At 40.5% G+C, this 14,947-nt stretch overlaps 1 protein-coding gene across 3 annotated transcripts; it reads left to right on the top strand.

Moving 5' to 3' along the window:
- The first annotated feature begins 44 nt into the window (after positions 1 to 44).
- On the top strand, positions 45 to 12,244 carry sumf1 (sulfatase modifying factor 1). 3 transcript variants are annotated; one of them, XM_061875146.1, is made up of 9 exons: positions 45 to 350; positions 5,308 to 5,481; positions 5,574 to 5,648; positions 6,545 to 6,627; positions 6,707 to 6,829; positions 6,898 to 7,012; positions 8,681 to 8,794; positions 8,875 to 8,934; positions 9,233 to 12,244. In XM_061875146.1, the coding sequence occupies exons 1-9, from the start codon at positions 111 to 113 to the stop codon at positions 9,332 to 9,334; spliced, it is 1,086 nt and encodes a 361-aa protein (XP_061731130.1). In that variant the 5' UTR covers positions 45 to 110; the 3' UTR covers positions 9,335 to 12,244. The 3 variants fall into 3 exon arrangements, with proteins under 3 accessions (XP_061731130.1, XP_061731132.1, XP_061731131.1); XM_061875148.1 differs by having other exon boundaries at positions 62 to 96; XM_061875147.1 differs by lacking the exon at positions 45 to 350 and adding an exon at positions 3,355 to 3,411.
- The last annotated feature ends 2,703 nt before the right edge of the window (positions 12,245 to 14,947 follow it).

The following is a 14,947-nucleotide window of genomic DNA, read 5'->3' as shown; positions in this document are numbered from 1 at the left end:
TACTTTGACCAGCTGGGTAATTAAAAAAAAAAAAGCAAAGCGGAAGAAGACTGATCACGTGACTTTGCGGAAGTGGAAGTGTAAACAACACAAAAGGTGCCTGAGCGACAATGCTCCGATTTTGGGCTGTATTGATATTTTTGGGGGGACGCCTGGACAAAGTGTATGTATGCGGGGCTCAGTCGGAGCCAGAAGCCGTGCAGGGCAGAGCGAGCTGTGGCTGTGAGAGTTTGAAGAGAGACCCCGGTGTAGAGCACAAGACATCATCGCAGGATGCAGCTGTAAAATATTCTATAGGAGCAAATGAGGTGTTTTCTGATGCAAATGGGGAGGAGAAGATACTAAGTAAGGTAACGTGTGTCATAAACTAATAACTCCTCTCCTTTTGTGTATTTATGAGGCGGTACCTGTGTCTGTTGGAGGCTATAAACTGAGATTTTGACAATACATATTAATTAACGTTTGACATAGGATAGGATAGGTCTTTATTGTCATTGTACAAGTACAACGAAACTTTGTTTTCAGCACAAACCTGTTCAAGATTAGACAAACAGTGTACAGGGTTAATGAACAAGAACGCTGATAAACGATGGGAAAAAGGTAAACGCTGGGGAAGGATGGGTAAAAAAATACAATCCAGACTGGGCTCCTAAGGGGGCCAAGTCTGAACCTCCATAGCAAAGCACATATACATATTACAACATACATCTTGAGATATTTAGCAACGGAGGGAAGGTAGTTCAAAGTGATGGTGGTAGGTTGCAGCTCTGTACGGGATTTGCGTCGAGGGCGTTGGGTTGGGGGGGGGGGGATGGGGTGTGTATGTGTGGCTTATATGTGTGTGTGTGTGTGTGTGTGTGTGTGTGTGTGTGTGTGTGTGTGTGTGTGTGTGTGTGTAAGCCCATATTGTGTCTCTGTTCCGCGGCCTTGATGTATTGCAGTCGCTAGTCCAAAGTCAACAACAACAGGTGTGCGTCCATGAGAGACAAAAAGAGAGTTTGTTGTGTCTTCACTGCACCATCCTTCGGGAGAGTCTCAAAGCCAGGGAAACAATCCAAATTAGAATGTTTTTTATGCGGGTGAAAGTAAAATTTGCTTTTCACTCTAAATTGTCTATGACTGGTCCTCCAAACTGCGGGGTAGACAGTCCGATGTAATCCACAGTTCTTCCCACGCCCTCCAAACATTTGTGGCAGCTTTGGGGTACTTTGAAGACTGCCAGAGCAACGCTTACTCCAATCAGCAGATGTCCTGTTGTCATAATTCCGAATAGGTGGATATCTTTACGCCCTCGACAGAAAAGGGTCGCCAGGCACGCGGCACTCCTTCTTCTCCCAAGAGTCCGTCGTGTGTCCAGCAACAACCGCTTCGTCACGACAGCAGGTTCCCCCAGTCCCAAGATCTTGTCAATTTTGTTGAGGCCATTTCAATAGTTCCAATGTTTAGATTTGGAGAGCAGTGCAGAAAGAGGCAACAAGAAAGTTAAGACAAGACAAAAAAAGGAAGCAAGCAGGAGAGATAAGGGAGAGGAAACTGGAGCGTCCACCCTCGATGAGTGCCAGTTTATTAGTATGTTCATTTGTGAGATTGTAGCCAATGGCTAACTTTCATCTCCACTGTCTTGGTAAATTGATAATAAAATTAAGACAAACACATTCAAAACATGGTACAGTACACAGTTTTACAATATTAACATTTGTAAAGTTACAAAAAGGCTTCACGGTGTCAGCGGGGTTAGTGCGTCAGTGTTGTAAGCACAATACCAACGGGCGCAATTTGCAAAATGCGCAACTGCATTTTGCAAATTTAATGTCAAATCAAATCAAAGTCAAATCAAATCAAATCAAATGTTTATTGGATTCAACACTTTACAGTGTACATCCACGACTAAACTACTGACTAAACTACTACCACAACTTGGTTTACTATTTATAAAATATAATAATGTAGGGTTACCTGGAACTTTAAATAGGCCACCCGGCCTGAATCCACACTTCCCTCGCCAAACACCTTCGTTTCCCAACCCTCACGCATGGATAAATAGGCCTTGATGCCATCTACGCAGTGTTGGGAGACTGTTTTGTTGTTAGATCGCGTCCAAATTTGCAAAATGCTTACACAGTCTGCCTCACAATACGAAGGTCCTGAGTAGTCAGTGTTCAATCCCGGGCTCGGGATCTTTCTGTGTGGAGTTTGTATGTTCTCCCCGTGACTGTGTGGGTTCCCTCCAGGTACTCCGGCTTCCTCCCACTTCCAAAGACATGCACCTGGGGATAGGTTGATTGGCAACACTAAATTGGCCCTAATGTAGGAATGTGAGTGTGAATGTTGTCTGTCTATCTGTGTTGGCCCTGTGATGAAGTGGCGACTTGTCCAGGGTGTACGCTGCCTTCCGCCCAATTGTAGCTGAGATAGGCACCAGCGCCCCCCGCAACCCCAAAGGGAATAAGCGGTAGGAAATGGATGGATGGAATTTTCAAAAGACTAAAAGTTTGTATTAGAAGCTATTACAATTAATAACAGAATGGTAAATGGTACATGGGTTGTGCTTGCTTTACTACTTTCAAGGTACTCAAAGCGCTTCGACACTACTTCCCCATTCACCCATTCACACACACATTCACACACTGATGGAGGGAGCTGCCATGCAAGGCGCTAACCAGCATCCATCAGGAGCAAGGATGAAGTGTCTTGCTCAGGACACAACGGACGTGACGAGGTTGGTACTAGGTGGGGATTGAACCAGGGACCCTTGGGTTGCGCACGGCCACTCTTCCGCTGCGCCACACCGTCCCTGATATTGGTTATTGGATGTTGGGTTTAACTATGTAAAAAGCGCTTTGAGTCACTAGAGAAAAGCGCTAGATAAGGGACGTCGTGGCGCAGTGGAAGAGTGGCCGTGCGCAACCCGAGGGTCACTGGTTCAAATCCCACCTAGAACCAACCTCGTCACGTCCGTTGTGTCCTGAGCAAGACACTTCACCCTTGCTCCTGATGGGTGCTGGTTGGTGCCTTGCATGGCAGCTCCCTCCATCAGTGTGTGAATGTATGTGTGAATGGGTAAATGTGGAAGTAGTGTCAAAGCGCTTTGAGTACCTTGAAGGTAGAAAAGCGCTATACAAGTACAACCCATTTATCATTTATAAATAAATCCATCCATCCATTGCCTATCTCAGCTACAATCGGGCGGAAGGTGTCATACACTCTGGACAAGTCGCCACCTCATCACAGGGCCTACATAGATAGACAGACAACATTCACACTCACATTCACAGGGCTAATTTAGTGTTGCCAATCAACCTATCCCCAGGTGCATGTCTTTGAAAGTGGGAGGAAGCAGGAGTACCCTATTCTATAGGAGCAAATGAGGTGCTTTCTGATGCAAATGGAGAGGAGAAGATACTAAGTAAGGTAACGCTTGTCATAAACTAATTACTTAACTCCTTTTGTGTATTTATGAGGCGGTACCTGTGACTGCTGGAGGCTATAAACTGAGATTTTGTTTATTTAAAAAGAGGACAATACATATTAATGAACGTTTGCCATGTAAATATGTGAGATTATAGCCAATGGCTAATTGTCATCTCCACTGTCTTGGCAAATTGATATTAAAATTAAGACAAACATATTTAAAACATGGTAGAGTACACAGATTCACAATATTAAAACGTAAAATTACGAAATTTAGGTGCCTAATGTGCTGCTGTAGACACTCACCTTGTACATAATTACATAATTTCCAGCACCCCTCGCGACGCCAAAAGGGACAAGCGTTAGAAAATGGATGGATGGATAAAACAATTACTATGACTGACAAAAATATATAATGTAAGTTTTCTTAGCTAAACTCCCCTTTTTTGTGTGTGTGTCCTAAATAGATAAAGCCTATATTTTATCACATTATATGGTGTATCAACAAAGTGAATACACCCCTCACATTTCTGTAACAGCGTTATTATACTTTCTCAAGGGACAATTCTTTGCATATAGATACACGTTAGAGGAGTCCGTGTACAGCTTGTACTGTGGTAGTCCAGTTTTTGATATCTTTCCATTCCAAAGAGCGATTCGAACAAAAACAGTAGCAATTTTTTGCACAAATCCATTTAATCTGTTCCAGACATCTTTTTTTTTTTTTTGCAATTATATTTTATTGAATTTTACAGTTAAAATCGCATTTGACAATCATACTTGCTCACTCACATACATGCACACTTCCACTCATACACCCTCACATGCACGCTTAAGGAGAAAGGTGCGCTTGGGTTTTAACAACTCAAGGTTATTATTATTAGAAAAAGTACCCAGATATTGTATACATCCATCCATCCTGCACTGGCTCAGAATCAGCAGACGATCCAGACCATAACAAGATGGATGAATATTCCTCGGCATCAAGGATCCTCAGGAAGTGATCACTAGATCACCTCCCGGGGACCTCTCCACCGTTCACACTTAAAAAAGAAGAGGAAAGCCACATGTTTGTGGTTTGACCGGATGTTAAAAAAAAAGTCACAAAAAAAAGCTCGTACACCGTGACAAAGTCTGTCTTTTACCACATTATAAGTTCTATCAACAAAGTAAGTACACCCCTAACATTTCTGTAACAGTGATATTATACTTTCTCGAGGGACAATTCTATAATAACTGCTTTTGCATACAGCGGTAGTTCAGTTTTTTCATCTTTTCTTTCTAAAGAGTGACTCGAACAAAAACAATAGCAATTGTGCGCACAAATCCAATTAATCTGTTCCAGACATCTGAAAATATTAACACAACATACATTTTACAGAAAATAATTGTACTTTTGTAAGCAGAAAACAATGCATATAAATGACCTCTGAAATACAGGTATATTAACATATAACATCACTTTCACCTTTTCTTGAATACTAGTTGGTACAGGGGTAGATAGAAACACACCAATACCACTTCCTTACTTTGCCCCGAGTTATTTATTTAACTTTGTAGTGTTATTTACCTTCTTTATCAAAGTGCTGGCGCTCGTGTCATATCAAAGAACAAGCGAACGAAGGGTTGTGTGTTCACACAAATGTATTTACATCAATGGAGGCAGTCATTTCCATGCGCAAGATAGCGCTTTATGGCACAGGAGGTCGCACTGTTGTCACACAGTATCCTACACCTCGCAACTTTCTTTGGCCCCACATTGGGTCAGTTTGCAGTTTGTTTGGGCGCTTAAATACGCGGATTTGATGAGTTGTTCCCGCTTGTAAATATGTTGTTTGACGAACCGAAGATAGAAAATCACAACATTTGCATGACTATTTCCTGCATTTACTGTAGATGGTGCTGATTTCTGGCGGAGAATTTCTAATGGGAACAGACAACCCAGGCATCCCTGCTGATGGCGAGGGTCCTCAGAGGCGGGTCCATGTGGACTCTTTCTACATGGACATCCAGGAAGTCACCAACCGACAGTTCCAGAGCTTTTTTAATGCCACAGGCTACGTGACCGAGGTGCTAGTCAAGTCCAAATTGCTATGCGTGTATTGTTTTACTTAATACAGCAAACTGACGGGTCATTCACATATCGCTTTTTATTCTCTCAGGCAGAGAAGTTTGGGGATTCGTTTGTTTTTGAAGGAATTCTGAGTGAGAATGTCAAAAGCCAAATCACACAAGCGGTAAGTAAATGTATTATTTTACATAAAACGTTTCCTCTTATAGACCGCTCAACTATCCCAATACTGATTCTGTTTTTGTGGTGGCCATTGAAACCATGCCCTTTCTGGGGCTTTGTTTTACCACCGTTTCCTGCTGACATGCGTTTTTGTTCCCCATTGCATATGGTAAATGGGTTATTGCGCTTTGTTACCTTCAATTGATAGTGTCAAAGCTATTTGACACTATTTCCACATTCACCCATTCACACACTGATGGCAAATCTGGAGCAAGGGTGAAGTGTATCGCCCAAGGACACAACAGACGTGGCTACGATGGCGGAAGCTGGGATGGAACCTAGAACCCTCAAGTTGTCAGCACCATCCGAGACACTCTGTCCCTTAGTTACAGTGCACATCAGCAGGAAGCAATCCACAGCAGTAAAAAAATACATTTCACTTTATTTGGCTCAATAGTTGGAAATACAGTATTATAGTCCTCAACTGGATCATTCACGGTAGCACGGTGGGAGAGGGGTTAGTGCGTCTGCCTTACAATACCAAGGTCCTGAGTAGTCCTGGACTCAATCCCTGGCTCGGGATCTTTCTGTGTGGAGTTTGCATGTCCTCCCCGTGACTGCGTGGGTTCCCTCCGGGTACTCCGGCTTCCTCCCACCTCCAAAGACATGCACCTGGGGATAGGTTGATTGGCAACATTAAATTGGCACTAGTGTGTGAATGTGAATGTTGTCTATTTGTGTTGGCCCTGCGATGAGGTAGTGACTTGTCCAGGGTGTACACCGCCTTCTGCCCGATTGTATCCGAGATAGGCACCAGCGCCCCCCCCGCGACCCCAAAGGGAATAAGTGGTGGAAATGGATGGATGGATGGATCATTCACATAAATGCTTGCATTTCAAGGTGGCTGCTGCCCCCTGGTGGCTCCCAGTAAATGGTGCCAACTGGAGACACCCAGAGGGTTCTGACAGTGATATCAAAGACAGGTAAGGAGCTTTGATTTGGAAAGAACACCAATTTTTAAATCGGTTTTGATGAAAAAACTAAAATAATGTGTTTTTCCAGACTGGATCATCCTGTTATTCATGTGTCTTGGGCAGACGCTGTTACCTACTGTACATGGGTCAGCAAGAGGCTTCCCACAGAAGCAGAGTGGGAGTACGCCTGTAGGGGCAACTTAAGAGACAGGTGAGAGTGAAAATTCCACCCTCACTAGTTCTGTATGCAATATTTTTCTATTTCATTGTTACTCGTAGACTTTACCCATGGGGAAATCTGCTGAACCCAAAGGGGCAACACTTCGCCAACCTCTGGCAGGGGGACTTCCCCCAACATAATTCTGCAGAAGATGGATATGTCAAAACCTCACCGGTAAGATCATAAGGGTCAGGAAATGAAATCCTGCCATTTGGCCCTGTCGAATAGATTTCATAATTTAGCTGGAAGAAACCGGATTTATAATTGACTTAGGAGATTTATTAGTGATGAGAATCCACAGGAAATAAAAAATCAATCAATCAATCAATCAATGTTTACTTATATAGCCCTAAATCACTAGTGTCTCAAAGGGCTGCACGGTGGCTAAAAAATGCTAATGATAAACTCAGGTTTTTGCAGATCTTATGAATAACATGATTGTAGTTGTATTACGTGCACTATACGAATAGCTGTATACCATAGAATCTTAGATTTTGGTGTAGTGCAGGTGTGTACAATCTGTTTCTAGCAAAATTTAAGGTTGCACATTGATACATTTTGTGCATTTAAAGATGTGTTGGGGGACGGTGTGGCGAAGTTGGGAGAGTGGCCGTGCCAGCAATCTGAGGGTTACTGGTTCAATCCCCACCTTCTACCATCCTAGTCTCGTCCGTTGTGTCCTTGGGCAAGACACTTCACCCTTGCTCCTGATGGGCCCTGGTTAGCGCCTTGCATGGCAGCTCCCGCCATCAGTGTGTGAATGGGTGAATGTGGAAATACTGTCAAAGCACTTTGGGCTCCTTAAAAGGGGGTAGAAAAGCGCTAGTACAACAATTTAACAATTTACCACTTAGTTAACACCAATTAGATATACCGGTAGGTCAATTATACTAAGCTATCTGAATAAGTTTAGTTTTGTGTTATAGGTGACGACAGCTAGTATAATTGTTAATATTACATAGGGATGCATGAAAAAAAAATGTTGCTGATACCTCCTGTTATTAAAGAATGATAACCAAAAATATTTTCTCTATTATGTTTCAAATGGAGATTTAAGGTAAGAAACACTCAAACAAAGGTGGATTTGACAAACTGTACCTGTAGATTTTTCCTGACGGTACCTTTTTTCTGGTTCTGTGGCAGCTTTTCTGGCAGCACCTGCCTTCATAGGCTTTCAAAATACTAGTCCAATTAGGTTCATTAGGTCTTCTTACTAAGTCTGGCTATAACATTAAAAAGTACACTTTCAAAACACTGTCGTAGCAATAGTGGCTTATAAGGACTGATGTGTTGATGCGTGATGTTATTTTCATCCTAGTGGAATATTTGCAAAGTATATTTTGCAAATAACACACACAAGTCTTCCTCTGAATTGTGACAAAGTAGAACAAGATTAACGCCATGTTTGTTTACAATGAGCTCAGAGGAAGTTGTTGGCAGGCTTGAAGCATTTTATGTAAGAGAAAAGGAGTGCTTCATTTGCCCACCCTAACCCCACTACTGCACAGTGTTGGTAATCTCACCTCGTAAGAGCATTTATATCGGTTAGCTGAGTAATTTTTTATTGTATTGGATTCATCAGTCTGACCTGATAACTCCTAAAATAAAATACATTTTATCATACACCTCTAATACATTTTGAAGAAAGCTGGCGTTACAATATTTGTGTTTTTCTATAGACACCAAAAAACGATTAATTTTAACAATTAGGAGACTATTTTCTTCACTTTCCTTTTTCTTTTCTTTTTCTCCTTTGTTTCTGCAAAGTCACCTGGCAAAGTTGCAATCCTTCCCGTTCATTAGCAGCCCAAATATATGATCGGAATGTCTGACACCCTGCAGGTGATGTCTTTTCCCGCCAATTCTTTTGGTGTGTTTGACATGGTGGGGAATGTGTGGGAATGGACGTCAGACTGGTGGACAGTGCATCACTCCGCAGAGCAACAAAATAACCCGGTAATGTCACACCACCGCAACATCTCCTAGAACGATTTTAAGCTTGAATATTGATTCTAATATCTACATTTTTATTTTAGAGAGGTCCTCTATCTGGCACTGACAAAGTAAAAAAGGGAGGGTCATACATGTGTCACAAGGTAAAGTATATTCAAAAAATTCTCTATAGATTTGACAGAAGCGTCATACCCTCACTGTAACAAGACAACAATTAGATAACATATTTTAAAAGCCTACTTGTTAATGTGTGTACATTTTTATTTATACCTGGAATACGTGAAAGATCTATAAGCAACAATTTATGAAATGGGGCTCATTTGCGCTAAAATGCCTCCATTTTTATTCACATTAATTCTCTCATTAAGTGACCTGTCTCGTGGTGTGATGGGATTTGATTTATGTATATACATGTATACCACATCTCTCTCCCACTTATAGTCATACTGTTACCGGTACCGCTGTGCGGCTCGGAGCCAGAACACGCCGGACAGCACCGCCTCCAATCTTGGTTTTCGTTGCGTCTCTCCACAGCCACATTGACTCACACTTGGGTCACAGGGTTTGTAATGTTAGGTCCATCTCCTTGGCCTGATTGTATGCACTGCTTTATTGCAGACATATGACTTTTTAATTACAATAAGTCAGTATTTTTCTTTCATTTTTGTTTGAAATGAATGAAAATCATTTTGTATCAGAGTCCACGAAACAATTACAGGCCTCGATCTTTAAATTTTTAAGGTCAAGGCGAGTGTTTCCTTAAAGGAGGGCTCATATTTAAGGCCACCAAGGTAATATATATATATATATATATATATATATATATATATATATATATATATATGTATGTGTGTGTGTGTGTGTATATATACAGTATATATGTATATCTACAGTATATATATATGTATGTATACATGTATATATATATTTATATATATGCTGTATATATATATATATATATATATGTATATGTGTGCATATATATATATATATATATATATATATATATATGTGTGTGTGTGTGTGTGTGTGTGTGTGTGTGTGTAAATATACAGTATATATATGTATATCTACAGTATATATGTATGTATGCTGTATATATATGTGTATATATATATGTATATGTGTGTGTGTATATATATATGTATATATATATACATATATATATACTGTATATATATGTATATATACATATATATCCAGGAGGCGGGATTACTGCGAGCCACACCCAGTGCGTCTTCGCAGACGTTTTATGGTTGCTCAGCACAAGCAATACGTTACACATATACAGTTGTTGACAAAATACACTGTACATTATATACCTCAGCTAACTAAACTTTGGAAATTTAAAATATAATTCATATAGCAATACGGACTCACTGCACAGAAGGCCAGCAGTTAGCCGAGTCATTGCGCAATCCATGCCGAGGCTCAACTGGCGGGTGACTCATGCACCTCTTTAACGGTAGGTGCATATCCACTGTATGAGAGATAACCTAAAAAGAAAAATCCAGAAATCACAATTTATTTTTGTGATACAGCTGAAAATAAGTATTTGAACACCAACATTAATATGTGGTAGAGTAGCCGTAGGCGCAAACTGGCAGCCACGCTTCCGTCAGTCTACCCCAGGGCAGCTGTGGCTACTGATGTAGCTAACCACCACCAGGTGTGAATGAATGTTGAGTCCCACTTCTCTGTGAGCGCTATGAGTGTTTAGAAAAGCGCGATATAAATCTAAGTTGTTAAGCCTTTTTTTGCAATTACAGAGGCCAAACGTTTAGTTTGACCTCTGTAACCTGGTGAAGAACGTGTAGTTCTTCACCAGGTTTGCACGGACTGCAGGAGGGATTTTGGCCCACTCCTCCACACAGATCTTCTCTAGATCAGTCAGCTTTCTGGGCTGTCGCTGAGTAACACAGACTTTCAGCTCCCTCCAAAGATTTTCAATTGGATTTAGGTCTGGAGACTGGCTAAGCCACTCCAGAACGTAGATATGGTTCTTACGAAGCCACTTCTTGGTTTTCCTGGCTGTGTGTTTTGGGTCATTGTCATGTTGGAAGATCCAGCCACTACTCATCTACAATGATCTGACTAAGGGAAGGAGGTTTTGGCTAAAATCTCACAATACATGGCTGCAGTCATCCTCTCCTTAATACAGTACAGTCCTCCTGTCCCATGAGCAAAAAAAAACACCCCAAAAGCATGATGCTACCACCGCATGCTTCACAGTAGGGATGGTGTTCTTGGGATGGTACGCATCATTCTTCTTCTTCCAAACACACATAGCGGAATTATGACCAAAAAGGTACATTTTGGTCCAATCTGTCCACAAAACTTTCTCCCATGACTCCTCTGGATCATCCAAATGGTTATTGGCAAACTTAAGACGGGCCTTAACATGTGCTGGTTTAAGCAGGGGAACCTTCCGTGCCATGCATGATTTCAAACCATGACGTCTTAGTGTATTACCAACAGTGAACATGGAAACAGTGGTCCCAGCTCTTTTCAGGTCATTGACCAAGTCCTGCCATTGAGACCCCACGAGGTGATATCTTGTATGGGGCTCCACTCCGATTGAGATTGACCGTCATGTTTAGCTTCTTCCATTTTCTCATGATTGCTCTAACAGTGGACCTTTTTTCACCAAGCTGCTTGGCAATTTCTCCAGAGCCCTTTTGATCCTTGTGGAGTTGTACAATTTTGTCTCTACTGTCTTTGGACAGCTCTTTGCTCTTAGCCATGCTGAATGTTTGGGTCCTACTGATTGTATGGGGTGGACAGGTGTCTTTATGAAGCTAACGACCTCACACAGGTGCATCTGATTCAGGATAATACAGTGGAGTGGAGGAGGACTTTTAAAGGCGGACTAACAGGTCTTTGAGGGTCAGAATTCTAGCTGATAGACAGGTGTTCAAATACTTAATTTCAGCTGTATCAGACGAATAAATTGTTAAAAAATCATTGATTGTGATTTCTAAATTTTTCTTTTTAGGTTATCTCTCATACAGTGGACATGCATCTACCGTGAAAATGTCAGACCCCGCCATTATTTCTAAGTGCTCCCACTTAGAAATCATGGAGGGATACCAAAATGGATACATGGATACATGGATGATACAGCAGAGGATTGGGAGAATGTCATTTGTATAGATGAAACCAAAATAAAACTTTTGGGTAAAATCTCAACTTGTCGTGTTTGGAGGAAGAAGAATACAGAGTTGCATCCCAAGAACACCATAACTACCGTGAAGCATGGGGGTGGAAACATCATGGTTTGGGGCTGTTTTTCTGATAGGGGGAAAGGACGATTGATCCGTGTTAAGAAAAGAATGAATGTGGCCATGTATCATGAGATGTTGAGCCAAAACCTCCTTCCATCAGTGCGAGCTTTGAATGGTTGACCAAATACTTATTTTCCACCATAATTTACAAATAAATTCTTTAAAATTCTTACAATGTGAATTCCCGGATTTTTTTTCACATTCTGTCTCTCACAGTTGAAGTGTACTAATGACGAAAATTACAGACCTCTGTCATCCTTTTAAATGGGAGAACTTGTACAATCGGTGGCTGACTAAATACTTTTTTGCCCCACTGTATTTATATATATTTTTAAATTGTGTTCATGTATGAGATCTAGGGCTGCCATGTATGGCCAAAGTAATAATTAAGATTATTGTTATCAATATTTAAATCATGATTACTGATTGTTGGGTAATCCAATCCAATCCAATCCACTTTATTTATATAGCACATTTAAACAACAATAACGTTTCCAAAGTGCTGCACAGCCATGTTAAAAACAATTGTAAAAAATAAAAAAATTAAAAAATATATATTATGCTCCACCAATGACTGAATAAAAACAAAAAATAAATAAATATAAAACCAATAAAAACAATATAAAAATAAATATGATTAAAAACTATTTTAAAGGGTAAAATCAATTAAAACAGTAAAATAGAAATCAAAGTGTATAAAAACACAGAAACCAACAGAGGACAGAGGACCACACAACTCACGTAAAGCAGTGTTGGGGTGTAAACGTAATACCATCATGTCATTTTTAATGACATGATGGTATTAGAATACCATCATTAGAAGATGGTATTGGATTTAAAAAGACTATAGATAAACGTTATCCATATATCTATAGACAAATATTAATTTTTTTGATTATTTAATGACATCAACTTGTCAGCTTTTTGTCATTACATGATGGCTTTATCTCTATTTTTACATTTTGATAGAGAGAGTTTTTATTTATTACATTTTTTAAGTGATGTACATTTATATGTTGATGTATATGCTGTATCGGGACGGATCCATTAAGAGTTTGAGCAGAAATATGTTGTATAGAAATGAACTATACACAATAAAACATTAACAAAATGCTGTGTCACATGAATCATTTTTGAAGTAACACCTTAGTGACATGAAAAAAACACAATGTAACAAAAAGCATTGTGTTAAGTTTTGATATTTGGCTAATGAATATGAAGTCTAACAAACAAGCTTTTTTCCTCTCCAACGCCTCCCTAGTGGTTCAGTACAACAGTTAGGCCAACAAAAAAACCTTGGAGTGATCCCTCTCACGTCGAATAAACATTCTTACATTTTTTGGGCATTACAGTGAAAGACGAGGGCTGCCGCAGTAAAATTCGAGCCCTGCAATTATGTCTGCCTGAATTAAATAATTATTTGATTATGTTCTTGAGGGCTAAAACAACTTGCCTGTAGTGGTGTCCCGATCTAATATTTACTGTATATCCGATATCAGTTACAAAAAAAGAAGGATAAGATAATATCAGTTTGCATTGAAAATCTGATATGAGGGCTCCGATACAAGCAGTCCTGCAGCATGTTTACATGTGCAAAAATGGACAGCAAGTTAACAGCTAAATACCCTCCAGTAAGCACACAAGGTTGGTCTTTTCTTGAATTTTTGTAAAGTAATTCACAAAAGATAAACATGCACCTGGGGATAGGTTGATTGGCAACACTAAATTGGCCCTAGTGTGTGAATGTGAGTGTGAATGTTGTCTGTCTATCTGTGTTGGCCCTGCGATGAGGTGGTGACTTGTCCAGGGTGTACCCTGCCTTCCGCCCGATTGTAGCTGAGATAGGCGCCAGCGCCCCCCGCGACCCCGAAAGGGAATAAGCGGTAGGAAATGGATGGATGGATGGACAAAAGATAAACATTGCTACTGGGAGTTAGCAGCATAAGCACACAATAGCACACAAGCTAGAAATTCATAATAATCAGAATCAGAAAAGTTTTATTGCCATTGTTTGAGAACGGGTTCACAAACTAGGAATTTTACCTGGCGCAATCGTGCAACATAAAAGACATATAACACAGAATAGAATAAGATGAGCTGTAACTGAGGTATCAGATCTTGTTATTGTTCATGTGTCTGATGGCCGAGGGGAAAAAACTGTTCAGGTGGCGGGCGGTGTGGGTCTGAATGGACCGTAGTTTCCTGCCTGAGGGATGGGGGGAGAATATTTTGTGTCCAGGGTGAGAAGAGTCAGCTGTGATCTGACCCACACGCCTCCTGGTCCTGGAGGAGAACAGGTCCTGGAGGGGTGGGAGTTTGCAGCCAATCACCTTCTCATATATAACAAATGTCCTCAATTAAACAATATTGCAGTCTAAAACATAACATATGTTAATCTAAACAGTTATTAAATAATTACTGTTGTACAGTCCTTACACATACAAAGTTTCGAAGGCAGATTCGTATTGGAAAATATCCAGTAGCAAATGTGTCTGCATTATTCAACTTACTGAGTCATCAGTTTAACAATGAATTATTGTGGGCACTAGATGTCTCCAAAAAATGACCACACCACTTCAACTTAAAGACAGCATAAGTCTATACCAGACAGTTAATGATAAGTAGGTTACTGTTTTTCAATCCTACCATTGTTTTTTGAGTCATTTGACTTGATCACACCTTTTCGAACATTCCACCCTTTAAAATAAAAAGTAATCATTCCTGCGGATATTGTATCGGATCAACATCGGTATCGGCCAATATCACATCGGAACTGAAAAAGTGGTATCTAGACATCACTACTTGTCAGCATACAGTAGATTTTTAAGCTGTTGGGGTGAAGACTACACATAAGCTACATAAATGGGACTGT

Source organism: Nerophis ophidion, linkage group LG16 (assembly GCF_033978795.1).
Source record: "Nerophis ophidion isolate RoL-2023_Sa linkage group LG16, RoL_Noph_v1.0, whole genome shotgun sequence".
Lineage (NCBI taxonomy): Eukaryota > Metazoa > Chordata > Actinopteri > Syngnathiformes > Syngnathidae > Nerophis > Nerophis ophidion.
This window is presented reverse-complemented; position numbering and strand designations above follow the sequence as displayed.